The sequence below is a fragment of the Macrobrachium nipponense genome, chromosome 27, assembly GCF_015104395.2.
Source record: "Macrobrachium nipponense isolate FS-2020 chromosome 27, ASM1510439v2, whole genome shotgun sequence".
Classification (NCBI taxonomy): domain Eukaryota; kingdom Metazoa; phylum Arthropoda; class Malacostraca; order Decapoda; family Palaemonidae; genus Macrobrachium; species Macrobrachium nipponense.
The window spans coordinates 523896-543105 of NC_087216.1; the positions used below are offsets into that span (position 1 = coordinate 523896).

General features: G+C 36.1%; 2 protein-coding genes across 3 annotated transcripts in view; one reads left to right on the top strand and one right to left on the bottom strand.

The window, feature by feature from the left end:
* Window positions 1-44, top strand: part of LOC135200521 (compound eye opsin BCRH2-like) — a 1982-nt gene extending 1938 nt beyond the window's left edge. The window contains exon 2 of the mRNA XM_064229173.1: window positions 1-44. This exon is cut by the window's left edge and continues 172 nt beyond it. Within this exon, the coding sequence (XP_064085243.1) occupies window positions 1-44 (44 nt within the window).
* The window catches only part of LOC135200753 (mucin-2-like), a 194280-nt gene that overhangs the window by 110701 nt on the left and 64369 nt on the right, over window positions 1-19210 (bottom strand). The window lies entirely within an intron of this gene.

Genomic DNA, 19210 nt, shown 5'->3' on the forward strand with positions numbered 1-19210 from the left:
ATGACTCCAAATCTTCCAAGACAGAATCAGAAGCAACCAAATAGGAAGGAAGTGTTCACTCCACGACGTCAAAGGAAAGCACATATCGAACGGCTAATCGGATCGACCAGATTTGCTAAAAAATATTTACAAACGAATCTCCCTTGCATATCTATATTTAAAAAAAAGAAAAAAAAAAAGAGATGGTTGTAATAAAAACTACCTTTTTATACTTGCTTATCAAATTACCGATGTGAAAACTATATTTCGTCAAAGAAAGGTAAAACAATCAAACTGTACTCGACACAGATTCATGTTAGAAAATTTTTAATTACAACAGAAGTAAAAATTAAAAATCAATACAATATGACAGCGGAAAACTTAATAGGACCGTTGCTAACAAGATTGCAGGTATGAAGTTATATATAATGTATATATATATATAATAATATATATATATATATATAAATATTATATTATTAATAATATTATATATAATATACATATATATAATATACATATATATATTATATACATATATAATATATATATATATATATATATATTATAATATATATTATATTATATAATATTATATATGTATATGTTACATATATAATATATGTATATATATATATATATATATATATATATATATATATATATATATATATATATATATACGTATATATATATATATATTTATATATATATAATTATATGAAAGCCTGCCAACCCTATATCAACAGCAGACTAAGCTCACAGAATCATTCAACTAATCATTTTCATGTTCTGGAGAACCCACCAAACTCTCAACACAGTCAGAAGAACTGGCCCTTGCTGGAGTGACAGAAACATACTAGAATAGAAAATAGATTTTAAATCAAAAGCCAGGTGCTGGGACCTATGAGGTCATTCAGCGCTGAAACGGAAACTGACAGCGGAAATGTTTGAAAGGTGGAACAAGAGGAAAACCTCATAGTTGCACTATGAATCAATTGTTAGAAGAGAGTAGAAAGTCAGATGGAAGGAAACGAGGATGAGCAGAGATACAGTAGAAGGAATGAAAGGTGTTGCAGTTTGGGGACGAAGGGATGCTGCAAAGAACGTTCTAGTAATGCCTACAGTGCGCCGAATGAGGATGACAGAAATTCCCAGCGTCTATTGAGTTATAAACTCACAATTTAGTAGGGAGCAAGTTCTCATGAATATAGTTCGCATGAAACAATTGAGACCTCTGAGATACAGAACCACGAAAGTACAATGTACCGAAAATTCATGCCTATAATCTCCTATACGTAAAAGGCTAAATCTGTCTGTCTGTTTGTTTGATCGCTATACACGCCCAGACTATGAAAGCTAGGGCTACCAAATTTTCTAAATAGACTCCCATCCACCCCAGGAAGGTTTTAGTCAAAATCCGAAATTCGAGGGCCGTTTCTAAGGGGGTCATAGTCCCTCTTTTCATATCCCTCATTTTTTTACCACTTACGGAGTTGACATCTATGTAGAAGTGTTTCTATGGGTACAGACAGGCTCCACACAATTTGGGGACCACAAGGCACCTTCAGTAGTAAGGGGGGAGGGGAACCCTTCGTGGTAATAGGGGTCCAGGTGTTTCCCACACGCACACACGCACATATATATAGTATACATATATATGCATATATACTATACAGTACGTATGTGTATACACACACACACATATATATATCATATTTATATATATATATATATATATATATATATTATATATATAATATTATAATATATAATGTATAAATATATATATATAATATATATATATATGAAAATTCGTGTCTTTTTTATATTCAGAAACATGTAGCCCCCCCCCCTTGAGTGATTTGCTCAATATCTAATTCACTATACCTACAATATGTACTTACCACAATATGCACACACGGCAAGGAATAGGCTTTATGCACATGCACACGCATTACGACGAAGCAACTATCTATTTATAATTCCCCCTTGAGTATTACTTCCGAGGTAGAGCGAACTGGATATTAAACTATATTTGTGGTTAAATATATATATATATATATATATATATATATATATATATATATATATACTATCATATATATATATATATGTATATATATATATATATATATATATATGTATAAAGGTATATATATGTGGCACGAAGGAAATAAACAACGGAGTATCCGCTAGACTTTTCGAAGTTTCAAACGTCCTTTACTAAGTGAAAGATTCTCGCTGATACTCCGTTGTTTTATTTTCCTTCGTGGCATATATCTTTATTTATGGATTTATCACGTTCCTAACTTTCGTGATTTATTTATAACATATATATATATATATATATATATATATATATATATATATATATATATATTATATATACATATACCTATACATATATATATATATACATATATATATACATATATATATATATATATATATATATATATATATATATATATATATATATATATATATATATATATATATATATATATATATAATAAGCGAATACCACCAGGAAAATGATAGTCAGAAATCCAAGCGCTTTCATCTTTACTAAGACATTGTCAATGATGTGATATATTCACGTATACTTTCTTGTATATATAATGCAATGAATGTATATATATATATATATATATATATATATATATATATATTACGTGGGAAAACCCTCATGTATTTCATTAGGTAAGCGTGGACACGAAACGGAAGGCAGACCCCCACACCCATACACAGACAGGCTCTCTCTCTCTCTCCCGACAATCACCCCTCTCTCTCTCTCTCTCTCTCTCTCTCTCTCTACCTCTTTCTCTCCATTCTAACAGGTAAATGAAAATGAGAGAGTTGCATCATAACATAACGTTTATTTACAATACTAAACCAATTTACTAAGTAATCCATCTTACAGACTAACTTAAAAACAACTCATTGTCAAGTCACCCAAAAGGTCACACCTTTCCCTGGGAACTCTGTCCCACCGAAATCCAGAACCATCTGTTCAAAGATACAGAACACATTCCGGTAAGTACACACACAAGTTTAAAGACAAAGTTAATAAAATGGAACATCTTACAAGATATCAAACAAGCCACCCCTTTGGCTAAAGTAAAAAAACAAAGGTAACACTTACCCATTCCCAACCGGACACTAAACACTGTCACAAAAAAACTCCCCCCGGCGAATGCCACGGCATCTTTGCCTATGACTCGAGCCCTCTGTCAAAATCCATCCCTCCCATAGGTTTGGGTATGAACGCTTTTAACAGAAAGAGGCGCACACGCACATACGAACACACAGTTCGACAACGCCTCGCGGTTCTAGCTGCATCTAGTTTCACAAAGGCACTTTGGGAAGAGTTCATAAACTGTCGTACATTGACTCGACGAACTAAGCATTTTATCTCACGCCATTCCCCTAGAAACTCATTGATCAGCTATTCTCAGGTCGTTACTCTGCCCTGTCCCCTCCACATTCCACAGGTTACAGAGAATGCACGAACAATATATAATTAATCAAAACCCTATGTCTTACAGATTGCTCGGCCTCGCACCTATATGCTAGCTCCCGCCTAGCAAAATTGCTTAACAACTATAAAACATTGGCCGGCTTAAAATAAAATAAAGAAAACTGCACGTCTCTGGCATTATAAAATAAATTCTTATCACGCTTTATCTCCCAATAACACAAAACGCATTTTCTCTCATATTTTCTGCATTAGGATTCTTGAATATCCCTCTTCGTTTGTCTGCAAGTAGCTGAACAGACAGCAACAGCTATAGCAGGCTGTAGCAACTGTAGGAAGACGGAATGCCTCCCTCATCGTAGAAGACTCTCACGGCTTCTTGTAGATCCCCAAAAAACACGCTGTAGAATTCTCTCGAACACCCATCATGGAAATACTTGTAACACACCCTGGACAACATGGCAGCAACCTCTCTGCACGGCTGGTGGACGTCTTGCTGGTGTCGGGAACGACTTTTTGGGCGTTAGTATGTCAGTCAAGTCTCTGTCAATCTAAGAAAATTAACCCAAACATACTACTTCTATCAAACAATGATCTCAAAAGGGTCAGAAATACTAACTGAACGTCTCCATTACTCCCTTAATATGACTACTAAAATGTATAAGTCATTATCGCAACTCTCTAAGAAAAAAAAAACATCAAGTTCTCCAATTCAATTCTCCAAACTCGCACATCAGCACACACACAACTCAGAAATCACACAACTCACGGAATTTCTGCACTCACATTTCGAACTCGAATGTGCTCACAAGAAAAAAAAAAAAAAAAAACAAAAAAAAAAAAAAAAAAAAAAAATTCGTAACAAGCCCAAGAAAGAAAAGAATCACGTAACACCCCAGACCCAAAAAATTCTCGCAAGCTGATATTTCAAACACCACAAAATCAGTAAAACCTCCAGCTTTTAACAGCAAACCCCTTTACTGCTCAATAATTAATCACAATGAGACTTATTGCAAACTCCCATTTACGTAAGTAATAACCCTCGAAAAATTACACCTCCCGGTAAATCAAATCTCCCGTCCAAAAAGAAATGTTATTTTAAGCTCAATCCCCAAATCATATCTCTCATAGGAAAAGAAGAAAAATAATAAAAAAAAATAATCACAAGTAGATTTCCCCAATCACAAAATACATAATACATGTATATATGCATAACTCCCGCGTTTTCCCCCAAGAAATGCTCCTGTAGCTATGGAATTTGCCAGAAAGCAACTCTCACACATGCGCTTTCGTGAAATGCTATAGCCACATTTCCAGATATTGCAAAAATTCTGATCTGTCACCATCAGAGGAAAAGAATCAGCACACGGCTCATCACATCGCTTGTCAGCAGAAAATCACCTGCGGACGCATGCTCAAACAACAGCACAAAAATTGTCCAGTCAGACACGTAAGTTTTGGAAACTCATGATTCTCAAGAAAAAAGGGTCTAACTGACACATTTCACAGAATTAACTCCAGATATGCTAATGTGTTTCAAAATTTGTCTCGAAGAGACTATTCTCTCTCACATGACTTTTCCCAATTATATTTCTCCAAGAATAACACACTTGTGAACATAAAAATTGCACACACATCTCCAAATAACTCGTAATGCAGTAATGCCATTCGCCTCTAAATAGACACGAAACCAAAAAAGAGAACCACAGAAATCTTCTCTTTGCTCAAAAAAACTCCATAACCACAAAAAAAAAAGAGTCACCCGCCCAAGATTCAATTCCAACTCCATTATGAAGACATCATATCAATTATAATACCTCCGGTTATATTATTCTCATTTGGTTAATAACCAACCCCCTTATTATTCTCTTATTTCTCCAAGCCACATCAGTAAAAACAAAAACACCATCCAGGAATAGAGAATAGTCCACCTCTATTTCGGCAATACAAAATATTTACCTCTATTTCCACAATAACTCCATGTGAACAAAACAAGGCTCCAAATAATATATCTCCAAAAAATGTGCACTCAAGGCATCTAACTCACACACTCCCAAATATTGCCCCATAATCTCCAAATATGTGTCTCCATTTGCAACAAAGATGGCTGCAAAATAATTGAACTAAACATAGCTCATACCACTATTGGCAAATATCAAAAATGGCCAAAAATATATATCTCCCATATATTATATCTCAAATATAACACATAATCATATACCTCCAATTTATCCTCCAATTATCTCCCCAAAATAATATATCTCAATTATAACTCCAATTATAACTCCAATTCTCCAGAGAATAACTCAATGTTATAGTAAAAACTATAAAAACTCTCTCCGTTTAGCATAACTGCTAAAAAAGGGCAAAAACTCGGCAAATAAAACTGTCTAGAAAATCCAGAAAAAATCACCAATGTGCCACAAGTCATTATAACAGAATTCCAAACTCACAGTGTCTAAGCAAAGACTTCCCCATATGCACTACGACATAGCCATTAGAAAACTTAGCCAAGTTTCCTATCTCTCACAAAGTTGTCACAAATACAACAAGGGTATTGTGCAAGAAAACTCACAATTTCTGGAACAACAAATATCCCGAGAAAAAAATGTAGTGCCATTACGTATGCATTCAAACATGCAAGAAATTCTCCCCTATATTACTCTATAGCATCAAATAGCTAAAACACGAACACGTTCCCGAACATGACTCTAAGTCATGACTGAGACAATATTCACACTAACTGGAGAAAAAAAATAAATTCAAATTCACCATGGTAAAAAACTTGTGTCAGCGATGGCTACTTCCAAAAAAGGAGAAAAGAAAAATCAACGGCACCATTAACTATCTCCCGTAACTCACTAGATGTCAAGCAATTATCTGCTGAACTCCATAACAAAAAAAAGAACTAAAACAATGTGTTAGTTCTTCCCATAATCAAAAGATTTCACCTCCCTTGATAGCAATTACACACGTAATTAGTATAAAAAAAAAAAATCCAGTATCAGAAATATCATTAATCACAAAATCACCAAAAAAAATTGCTATCATCAAAATCATCAGTATCAGTACAAAAACTATCACCAAAGTTAATGCTTGTCCATTCTCCAAAAAATTCAGTCACACAAAATTCAGCAAAACTCACACAATTCACCAAGATTCAGTCAGATTCATCAAGATTCAGCAAAACTCATCCCCGTGAATCACTGAAAATATTCTCCAAAGTTACAAAAACTCAACAAATAATTAACACAAGACAAGACATTCCTCCCATTAATTCATTGTAATAATTATCCCTGAATAATTATCTGTATAATTATCAAATAATCTCCCATGAAATATCTCAAATCTCTCGTAAAACAATTTCTCCCGTAATGATAATTATACTTAGGCAAACCTCCCGTGACACTCTCAGTATAACAATTAATAATAATAATAATAATAATAACTCTCCATAGCAATAATTTCAAGTAAGGGTGAAATACAAATAGCATACAACAGTATTGCTGAATCCTATGACATACAATTTCTCCAGCATGCAACACCATGACATAACACCATTGCCACACAACACAGATACAACACCAATCATCGGCATTTCAAAGTAATTTCTCCGACACAATAAAAAAAAATAATCTGTGTATCCCCCTTATATTTGTGTCTTTCAAGGCACAAAGAAACATATAACACATCCCGTGCATGTTAACTACTTTTCCCCTCATTTTCGTAAAAAAGAAAAAATCTCTTTTTATTTCCTTTTCTCTTCATCCAAGAGAGAGAAAAAAAAAAAAATCTCTTTTCTTAAAAAAGACTCTACGGGCATTTCACTTCATCAACTAATCAATCAGCTGATATCTTAGCATCCAATGTCAACAAGGCCAAATCCATCTCCAACAATAAGAAAAAAAAGGAAAAGGGGGAGTTCACCCACACTGAGACAAAAAATTTCTCCCCCCTGAGAACAACCCCTCAGTCGAGCGGCAGAACAGCCCGAGGCATACCAGTAGTATCCCCCATCCTGCACTATCTCTCGAGTGAGGCTAGTGGTACCCATGCAACTACCCTCCCAAGGATGCCCGTACACCCTCGCAATGCAAGGCGCCTCTCTTGCAGAAATATGCTGAGCCCTTAAAATTGTGGGCCGCTCTGTGTTCACTAAGCCAAATATGCTTATATAAGCACAGTTCCCATGCCATAGAAAAATACACTCCTATGTTTTAAACAAAGACGAATGCATACGTCTATTATAAACACGTGCAAATAAAGAAAACACTTCACTATGGGGAAAGAAAAAAAAATTGTTTTGACCTCTTGAACCAATCCCCATAAGAACCCAAACCCAGAAATATTTAAACAAAAACCCACTCCTTTCAAAACAATAGTTTAACACTCCACCACTCCATAATGGGAAAAAAGAACTCGAAATTCTTCGTAAAAACGCGGTAGTGATATAACAACGACCGCCGCACAGGTATCTCGGAACACTCGTCATTGCACAAGCAAAAGTCACACTGGGTGCGCTCACTGCTTCAGGCTGACTCCCTGGGAAAAAATGCTGAGTCCCATAAAAATCCTTCCCTCCCTTTCGCACAGTTTAATCAGACAACACCATTTTCTCATTTTTTTCACTAAGTAACTGAAAACTAACAGTTTTAAAAACGATTTTTCCACAATCCCACAAAGCTTTGTCGTTCGGAAAACTATCGCTAAGTCACGGCCCCTTTTTTTTTTTTATTTTTTCTAACTGGCCACTCATATCTCTTCATTGGCGTTCCTAGGCATAGAAAAGCAAGAAACTTTCTATATCCCCTTTTTAACCGCTGCCACCACTATTACGTGGGAAAACCCTCATGTATTTCATTAGGTAAGCGTGGACACGAAACGGAAGGCAGACCCCCCACACCCACTACACAGACAGGCTCTCTCTCTCTCTCCCGGCAATCACCCCATCTCTCTCTCTCTCTCTCTCTCTCTCTCTCTACCTCTTTCTCTCCATTCTAACAGGTAATGAAAATGAGAGAGTTGCATCATAACATAACGTTTATTTACAATAACTAAACCAATTTACTAAGTAATCCAGTCTTACAGACTAACTTAAAAACAACAATCATTGTCAAGTCACCCAAAAGTCACACCTTTCCCTGGGAACTCTGTCCCACCGAAATCCAGAACCATCTGTTCAAAGATACAGAACACATTCCGGTAAGTACACACACAAGTTTAAAGACAAAGTTAATAAAATGGAACATCTTACAAGATATCAAACAAGCCACCCCTTTGGCTAAAGTAAAGGTAACACTTACCCATTCCCAACCGGACACTAAACACTGTCACAAAAAACTCCCCCGGCGAATGCCACGGCATCTTTGCCTATGACTCGAAGCCCTCTGTCAAAATCCCTCCCATAGGTTTGGGTATGAACGCTTTTAACAGAAAGAGGCGCACACGCACATACGAACACACAGTTCGACAACGCCTCGCGGTTCTAGCTGCATCTAGTTTCACAAAGGCACTTTGGGAAGAGTTCATAAACTGTCGTACATTGACTCGACGAACTAAGCATTTTTATCCTCATCCTCGCCATCCCCTAGAAACTCATTGATCAGCTATTCTCAGGTCGTTACTCTGCCCTGTCCTCCACATTCCACAGGTTACAGAGAATGCACCGAACAATATATAATTAATCAAACCCTATGTCTTACAGATATATATATATATATATATATATATATATATATATATAGATAGATAGATAGATAGATATATTATATATATATAATATATATATATATATATAATATATATATATATATATATATATATATATTATATTACATACATAATATACTATATATATATATGTATATATATATATATATGTACATATATAAGCGCTTTCGTCTGTACTAAGACATTGTCAAGGAACTTTCCTGACAATGTCTTAGTAAAGACGAAAGTGCTTGGATTTCTGATTACCATTTTCCTGTGGTATTTCGCTTATTTAATGAAGTCAAGTGCATCTACTGTGATTTTTTCAAGCAATATATATATATATATATATATATATATATATATATATATATATATAATATTAATTGAATATAAATTCCATGCATTATATACACAAAAAAGTATACGTGAATATATCACATCTTCGTAACAGTTCATACATAACATGATAACTCTAGACGTTCGCTATTTACATTTGTCTGGTACCTATGACGTACTCCACAGGGACGCCACAACTCAGGCTTCCTTCGCAACGTGACGTAATAGGATGCATAAGGCCCAGGTTTCCGATTTGTTAGGTAAGCGCTTAGCCAGGGGATTAGCACGCCTTAACGATTTACGAAACGCTGTTTTCTTTTCTATTTCTCCTTTCGTTGTTGTAGCTATTTGTGCTCCGGCGATTTGGTGGCTTCAAGTTATTATTGGAAAGTTCACAGGGTTTTCTTGTAGTGCGTAGGTCGCGGGAGTCACTGGAGTCAGTTGACATTTTTGAGATAGAAAAAAGGAAATGTCAGTTATGTACGGAGCTTTAAATAAAAATTTCTATAAAAAAGAATAAATAAGAATAAAAAGGCTTGCTGTTGCATGAGTGAACAAGGTGCTAAAATATTAATTCATTTAACTTAAAAGTTTCTTTGAAGTCGCTTCTAAGTGCGAGTTAACTTCAGAATTCAACGGTCGGCGTCGTTTTCACTCTCTTCAGTCCAAAACGAGATGTTCACCTTGAAACAAATCATTAAACACTCAGGAAAAGATGGGATGCAATTCCGCTCTGCTCTCGCACCAGTAAATCATTTATTTCATTTGGGGAATTGCGGCAATTTCAGAAATATATAAACAAGTAAAAAATGCGCCAAAGTTTCTCTGGCGCAATCAAGTTTTCTGTACATCGTATAATCGATGGTCAAGGTATAATGCTGTATGAGTCGCGGCCCGGTGGGTGATTCCAGAGATGTATACTAGTATTAAAGCCCGGTTTTTTTGCTATGCCCCTAGGTTGGGTTATGTTAGTTCAAGCTGGAGTTTTACCTATAATTTGGGTGTGGGAAACATACTGAGATTATCTTCAAGAAGATTGCATGGTTAGTTTTTAAGATATGGCGTCCCGCTTTTTCAGGCAAGGGTCGGTACTTGGTTACAGTTCGGGAATATGCAGTCCGGTGGTAGCTTGTCCTATAGCGTTGCCAGACGCACGATTATAGCTAACGTTAATTTTAAATAACCTAAAACTACTGAGGCCAGAGGGCTGCAATTTGGCATGTTTGATGGTTGGAGAGTGGAAGAGCAACTAACCAATTTGCAGCCCTCTAGCCTCAGCGGTTTTTAAGATCTGAGGGCGGGCAGAAAAAAGTGAGGACAGAAAATTTGTGGACGGACAGACAAAGCCATCTCACTAGCTTTCTTTTACAGAAAACTAAAAATAACCTGGATAAAACTTTGAAACTCTTCGAGAACAATGTAACCTGGTGGAAACTAGAGCTGAAGAGATACAACACATCACATTGTGGGAACTTCTTCACTTACAAGATATGTGACACATGGAATAAACTGCCACACAGAAGTGGTAAAGAGTAACAGTGTGAAAGAGTTAAAAGAGAGCTAGATAAAATCATTAGAACACTGTGAATGAACAGTGGAACCTACTCTTAAAGATAAGTGAGCACACGGTGTCTCCTCGGATGGACTAATAAGTCTTTGAGACATCCTAATTCTTGTAACTCCTTGTAACTCTTCAGTGTTGCAAATGTCTTGTAGTTAAACCTTCCATCCTCTCATCGAAAGAGCTGATTAATATAATTAATATATTACTTCTGTTGTGGTATGATGCAGTGGTGTGTATGTCATTTTTTTTTTATTTATGCTCGGATGTTTTTTCTTCCCCTGGAAGCTGTATCGGCAAAGTTTTAAGTTTTTTTTTACCATCATTTGCAAATAAAGAGCGCATGTTTTCCTAATGAACGTTACTAATACATGAAACCGTAGTAATATAAATACTGCTACCAATTTTTTTTATTTAATTCCCATCAATGTAGTTTCTTGTTCTGGAAGACAAATTTACAGCGCTTTCCTACCTTTCTAACACCATCTTCAAATATAGCAGGACATTCATAATGATAGATAATCATAATTAGTGAACTTCTGTATTTCAATAAATAAATGAACATTTATAATAATAAGATCCGAGTGTACCTCTCTTGCTTGTCCGCACCAGGTTGGGTGGGGCAAAGGGGGTATCGGGATGTTAGGGGAGAATGAAGGGCAGCACCGGGTTCCAGCACATCACAGGGCGCGCCACAAAGTTCGTTTGGTAGTATTGATTGCGTTAGGCGTTATTTTCTCTCTCCTCGTAATCTGAACTTAACTGAAACACACTATCCAGGCTATCATTTTCAGATATTTCAGTAACCATATTTCCATTACCATCTATTACAGTGACCGTACTTGGATAGGTGATCTACGAAGACACTGTTCAGAATCACGTACTTAATTCCTATAGTTCTGGTCATACGCGTGCTAGTCTTTGCAAAGATGTTAAAATACAATAGAACAACTATTATATTCCGAATTACAGGTGTTCAGCTGAAGTCTTTACAGATATGTAGAAGTTTTAGTTGAAGTTTATTATAGTAAAATAATTTAAACACTAAAGCGCAGTTATGGGAGGTGAAATACAACGAAGGAAACTGGTCTAAATATACTGTAGTGCATCGTCAAAATATATCGGAAGAACACCTGTCAGAATTAAGTATATTTCTATCTTGAAATAACCTTAACATTAACAAGAATATTTTTCTTTTTACTTCAAAATCATATGCAGTAAAATTATCATTATTGTCTACTCTAGTTCATTTTCAACACTTCTCAGTCAAACCTCATTCCACTCACAAAAATAAAATTGTTGTACATGTGAAATAAACTGGAATATCATATTGGAAATATATCAAGGCATCACAGCCAAAATACTTTGCAATACAACAGCAAAAAAAACTATTATAGCCGAAATACATTAAACTACAAGAAGTGAAATACGCTGAAACAATATGATAGCCGGAATGCAGTGCAGTAGTATGACAAGCGTAATAAGGTCCTTCAAATATACTCTAAATATATTTGAAGGACCTTGGGTGTGTTTAACAACGGGAGACCATTTACCAAACGGCTGTCGAAGTGCAAAACTCTACGCGAGTTACACGCCGTTTTACACTTTTTTTTTTTTTTTTTTTTTTTTTCAACCCAACTCAACTTTACAAAACTGACAGTAAAATTATACAGTGTAATGGAAATGTATTAGTAACTGAGGGGGAAAAACAAGGAGAATGGTAAGAACATATTTCAGTACTTAGTAGTCCCAATACGTGAAAATCAAGAAGTCAAAATACAGTGCATTACCGTATCTAAATCTTATAATTTGACCGAAACTCAATGCTATGTACTAGACAAGCCTAAAGAGGAACAAAAAAAAAAAGGGGGCGGGGGGGGGGGGGTTGGGGGTCGGACAGAGTGGAATGCATTCCGGCCCCTCCAACCATCTCAACCACCACCCCCCAACCCAAAGCGTCTGGGCCTAGCTCTTGAAGGCTGGGTGATTAAACGTCATGCAGGAATCAGCAGATTGTACAAAGGAAGAAACAACCTGTAAACAAAGCAATTAGAGAATAGCTGGTTCACACAGGGAAAATGCGAGAATAAGTAGACTGGCGTAGTACTTTATGACACCAGCTGAAAGGGAAAGGTGTTGCTTACTTGGGCACGTTAGAATAGTGGACAAAACAGTTCCTATGGAAAAGGTGAGAAGAATAACGTTGTAGCAGAGATAGAAAGGATGGAGAGAGGCTGTGATGGCAAATTTATCAGGCATCATTTAAAACTGCTAAAGAGGGAGGCCACAGAAACAGCATCCAATATTCCAAATCGAGATGAATAAGACCAATAAAGTTTTATGAAAAGGGCTGAAGAAGAAAATAACCAGACACATAACTTTGCAAAAATGGATTTAACAACATGAACTATACTCTGTTTTTTTCCATCTGTCCATCCGCCTGAAGTGTTTTCGCGTGGTAACACTGCGTCCCGGGCTTTAAATAGTTACGCTATGTGTAAGTTTTAGTTAAATAAATGGATATCTGGGTGTACATTTTCAACTGAAAAGTGTTTTAAGAATTCACTGTATGCAAATTACACCGTTAATATTCGAAATAGGATATTATTTAAAGCCCGGGACGCAGTGTTACCATGCGTAAATACCACAGGCGGATGGACAGATGAAAAAGAACAGAGTATAGGTAATTTTTCCGATAACACGGTTAAAATAACCTGAAATAATAAAAAAAACAAAACTGGCTGAATTAGTTCAAATAACCTGAAATTAAATTTTTTATTGATGTAAGAGGTTTAATTACATTTAATAATATATAAAAAACTGAAGAACAGGGTAGATGAGAAGAAAGGTGAATATGCAGAAACGGACCAGTTAATGAGATTCCCATTCAGTTATGCGTTAATTTAACTATGTGAAAAAATTGGTTTTCTTAAATCTTTTATCAAAATGCTCTAAAAAGTGAAAAATATATTTTTTGAAACACACCAGGATTTTCTTACAATAATCATGTCTAAAATAATAAAAGGGTGGGCACCAAATATGGACGGGAATGCTACAACAAAAGAAATATCTTTTCTTATCTTGTCGCATTTTATTTTTTAAGTCATGAATTGCAAAACCAAGACCAAGAAGATGCAGTACCAGAAAACTTAATCAGTACATTATCAGAGAAAGTTTGCATGGGTTCGCGGTGCTGTGGCGAAGCCGAGGACAAAAAATCAGTGTTACCATGCAGTTGAGTTGAATATGGAATTTAGGCCAAAGCAAGCACTGGGACCTATGAGGCCATTCAGCGCTGGAATGGAAATTGACAGTCAAAGGTTTGAAAGGTGCGACAGGAGAAAAAGCTCGCAGATGCACTTTGAGTCAAGTGTCAGGAGAGGGTGGAAAGTAAGATAAAGAAAGAGAATATGAAAGGAAGTATAGTAAAAGGCACGAAAGTGGTTGCAGCTAGCGGGCGAAGGCACTCTGCAAAGACCCTTAAGTAATGCTTACAGTGCACCGCATAAGGTGTGTTACCGTGTAAAATAATATTCCTAGATTCGAAAAAGCAGAAAAGCCAAAAAGAAATCCCAAAGTATTTCCTGATGACAAAATCCAGTCTTTATTATTCGCCACCAGCCCCCCCCCTTTCCCACCGCCCCCCACCAATCCACCCGCATCCCAAGAGTTACAATGATCAGCCATTCTCCCTTTTGCACAGAGCTAATGACAATTAGGTTGCTGTGTGTGGGTGATCGTTTGTTTGTCGTCTTGATTGTGTAAATCTAATAACTATATAGCAAGAAGTGTATCATACATTCGTTTCAACATCTCATCATCATTCAGGATTGCCGAGTCATCACGTGAAAGGTCTTTTGGAGAGTGGAAGCAGATATTAACCTAATCTTACATATGCATAAGGCAAGTGGCATTTTTAAAAGTTAGAATGATTTGCAGTTGGTAGAGTGTTTTAAAGATTTAATAACTTTTTATTCGTACGGTACACAATGTGAAAAATAATGTATGTATCGCAACAGTGTTGGTCACGTCCTCCTCTCTCTTTTGCTGATACCATACAGTATATACATTACATACGGTGTATATCTCATAATCTGGTGAATAATCAGCTGTTTGCTTTGAGGGCTTGAAAGGCTTGTAGCAATAGTACTCAATATTATAAGTTAAAGTCGTGGGAGGGCAAGAGTTATTAGTGGATTTTCGATTTTGCAGAAACTAGCGACCCTCAGTCCCTCAAATTTCTTTGAACAACTGTACAACAGACAAAACTATTATGTAAAAATATTTCGAAGTGCCCTGGTAACACTAAAGAATAAAGAGCAATTTACATAGAAACATACTGTAGAACACACTTCCGATCATAATGAAGCACATAAAAAGTTCACTGCTCGATATCAATGGAAGTAATTTAACCTTAATGGAATAAAGGCGTTAGTACACAGCAAAAACAACTCAGTACAATAGCTGAAATATGCTAAAAGTACACAAATCAATTATAATGAAGTACAATAGTGATAAGGAGGCATAACTGTTATCATATTATAGTAAACTAGTCGAAATAAGTTATCCTGAGTTACAGTAGTCAAATTTTATGGCAATACGTTAAGCAGGATGCCGTGAATTATGGCGGGAAATTACAAGTATAATACAGCATTGAAAATAAACAGGGTTTGAACTAATTTCCTCCATTACATTAGAGGTTTCTACATTTGTTAGCTGTTGTTTAAATGTCGAGCTGCACAAAACCGAAAAGCAAATTAAGCTATTCTTTCACCAAATTAAACTGGACCTACTTCAGAAGAGATAGCCATGTATCAACCCTCAGGCCTCATATAAAACATTGCTTATTTCTAACTTTTGTCAGAAAACATTGTACTGCTATTCTCATACCTTTACACACAATATAATAGGTTTTGTGTCTTTTATTTTCTCATTAGACGAATTGCGTTGAAAACGCCAGTGTATGAAAGCCGTGCTAGGTGAGTTAAATGCAAAGTTGGCAGAATAAGAGACGGCAATGGGGGAATAAATATGCAACTCCCTGAGTAAATGAGAATGGTGTGTCCTGTGATAAGCATCTGGAAAGGGGCATCATTGTCGGAAATAAATGGTTCTTAAGGAAAGAATATATAAAAATATGCTTGCGAGAGATGTATAGTGATTTTGATAGACAGAGAAGGTGGCTGTAACGATGAGAAGAAGGGGAATTAGAAATTTATCAGATCATTATTCTGTCAAAGCAAACGTTCTGGTAGATGAAAGTTTAAGTTGGCAAGAAAGGGTGAAAATGAAGCTGTAGGGTTAATTAAGAGCGGAGAGTTTGAGGAGAGGAGAACATACAAGAAGAAAACGGACGAAAAACGGGGGTTTCAGTTAAATACCCAGTATAGTTGAGGGAGTTTGGGAATTGTCCGTAAACTTCTGGGATGGAGTCAGCGATAGCCGAGAACGACTGGTTTTAGGAAGGAAGGAATAATGTATGGAAAGTGCGGTGGAATGAAGAAATGGAGAAATTGTATGTTTCGTGAAGGAAAACCAGGGTATATGACGTTCAAGAGATGGCTCAGTGGTCAAAAGTCACTGTACTTCGTTGTTGCCAAACCAGGCAGCGGTTCGAATCCTACTAGTGACGAAGCACTCTAGTGGGATGCGAATTCGGATATATTTCCCCTTGGGTGAAGGTTATTCCCGAGGTATTGCAAAGTGGATAATAAACGATATTTGTGGTGGGATATTTGTGAATATAAAAAATGTCGCAGTGTATGTGCGATAATTCATATTCCCTTGTTGTATTTACATACATACATACAGTATATATATATATATATATATATATATATAATATATATATATATATATATATATATATATATATTATATATATAATTAATATATGCATAAATTTCAATGGAATATGAATTATCGTCACATAGACAGCGACATTTTTTTATATTCACAAATATTCCACAACAAATATCGTTTAATATCCACTTTGCAATACCTCGGGAATAACCTTCACCCAAGGGGATATATATTCGAATTCGAATTTATATCCCCTTGGGTATATATAAATATAAATATGTATATATATATATATATATATATATATATATATATATATATATATATGTATATATATATATATATATATATATATATATATATATCATGAATAAAAGTATTCATCTGATTGTGCTTCAGCCAGAATTGTTTATCAATAATTTACCATCTAATCTATGCCCACTGCAGTGGTTATTCTTGCAACAAAGATGGTCATTATCATCGTTGAATAAGCAACGAAGTGTATTACCCGAGTTCTTTTACTGTGGCAAGGCTTATGGTCAAGGTGAAACAGTAATTCCCTTGCACGCGGACAGTAAAGAGAGGTGAAATGTCTGACCCGGTTTGCAATAAGATCGTTTTAAGCCATCACCATAAATTCCACTCCATTCATCTCGCAACAGAACAAAGACGAAGTCCTTAACGAAGAAATGAACGGAGTGAGCACATCAGCCAAATATGATCAAAATCAAATTATACATTTCACACGCAGACATCAACCTTGACTCCACCTCGTCATAAGAGACGAGTACCCACACCTCCGGATGCGACCCGGGGCTATATGAAGGAACCTCCTTGCTCGAGGGAACAATTCGAGTGACGAACGGAAGATATCTGGGACTGGGAGAAGCTGGTGGGATGGTAGGTAGCCCGCGAGGCGTGCGAAAGTGAGTGAAGAAGTGAAATGAGTTCAGTCCGCGCGGAGCCTCTTCTCTTGGACTCATTCGATCGTCGGGTCTCGCGGTACAAACACGTGGGGCTGCAGCAACGACTCCCTCCTCTCTCTTTTTATTTTCGGGAAGCCGAAGTGTTCTCTCTCCCGGGTCCTCTCTTTCTCCTTCTCTCGCTCCCGCCCCTTGAATAGGATCATTTACCGCCGTCGTCGTTCGTTGGCGGTGGCTGTCGAGCATTCGACTTTGCCTTTATACCACCGAGTCGATATTCGTCGCGGATTAGACGGGAATCTTAACGAGAAATAAAATACTTCGAGTGACGTAAAATGTGGTATGGTACTAACTTACTCCGTTATTAGTATATGATACTGAAGGTGACACGTTTTCGAATGGACTTTCCCAAAGAATTTCCGGTCACAGTTATAAGGAACAAATAAGCATTTGCTCCAAAAGTCATCGACAAAGTAATCGTCATTCAGCAACAGGTGTTTCTGGAGCTCACTGGACCTTGAGAAGGATTTACCTGGAAGACATCTGGGTCGTATAACAGCGAAAGAGGTAAGGATTCTTCCAGTGTTTATGAGGATCAGTCTAAGCGATTACTGCAGAATTTGTCGTTCTTTATTTTCATATTTTAAAATTCTACTGAAATAATAATAATAATAATAATAATAATGATGATGATGATAACAGGCAAAGATCCTCTGGAACTATGGTATCAGAACAGATAGGGTGATACGTGCAAATAGACCAGACGTGACGTGGTTTGACAAAATCAAGAAGAAGTACCACTCATTGATGTCGCAAAATACCATGGGATACCATAGCTGAAGAAAAGAGAGGGAAAAAAAAATGGGATAAGTATCAAGACCTGAAAAAATAGAAATAAGGATATGGGATATGCCAGTGGAAATTGTACCCATAATCATGGGAACGCTAGGCCCGATCCCAAGATCCCTGAAAAGGAATTTAGAAAAACTAGTGGCTGAAGTAGCTCCAGGACTCATGCAGAAGAGTGTGATCCTAGAAACGGCGCACTAGTAAGGAAAGTGATGGACTCCTAAGGAGGCAGGATGGAACCCGGAACCCTACACTATAAATACCACCCAGTCGAATTGGACGACTGTGATAAGACAAAAAAAAAATAATAAAATAAAAATTATTATTATTATTATTATTATTATATTATTATTATTATTAATAATATTATTATTATTATTATGCGAGCAATACCAAAACTTAAATCAATTTCCAAACAGAAAGTAAAGAAATAACATACTTCACCTATCCACGGAAAAGACCAACAACTAATGCAAATAACAATAATAGATAGAAAAATAAACAAATCGAATTATTCTTAACTATCGAAATAGGATTGACCGTATTAATTTCACATGAACAATAAGA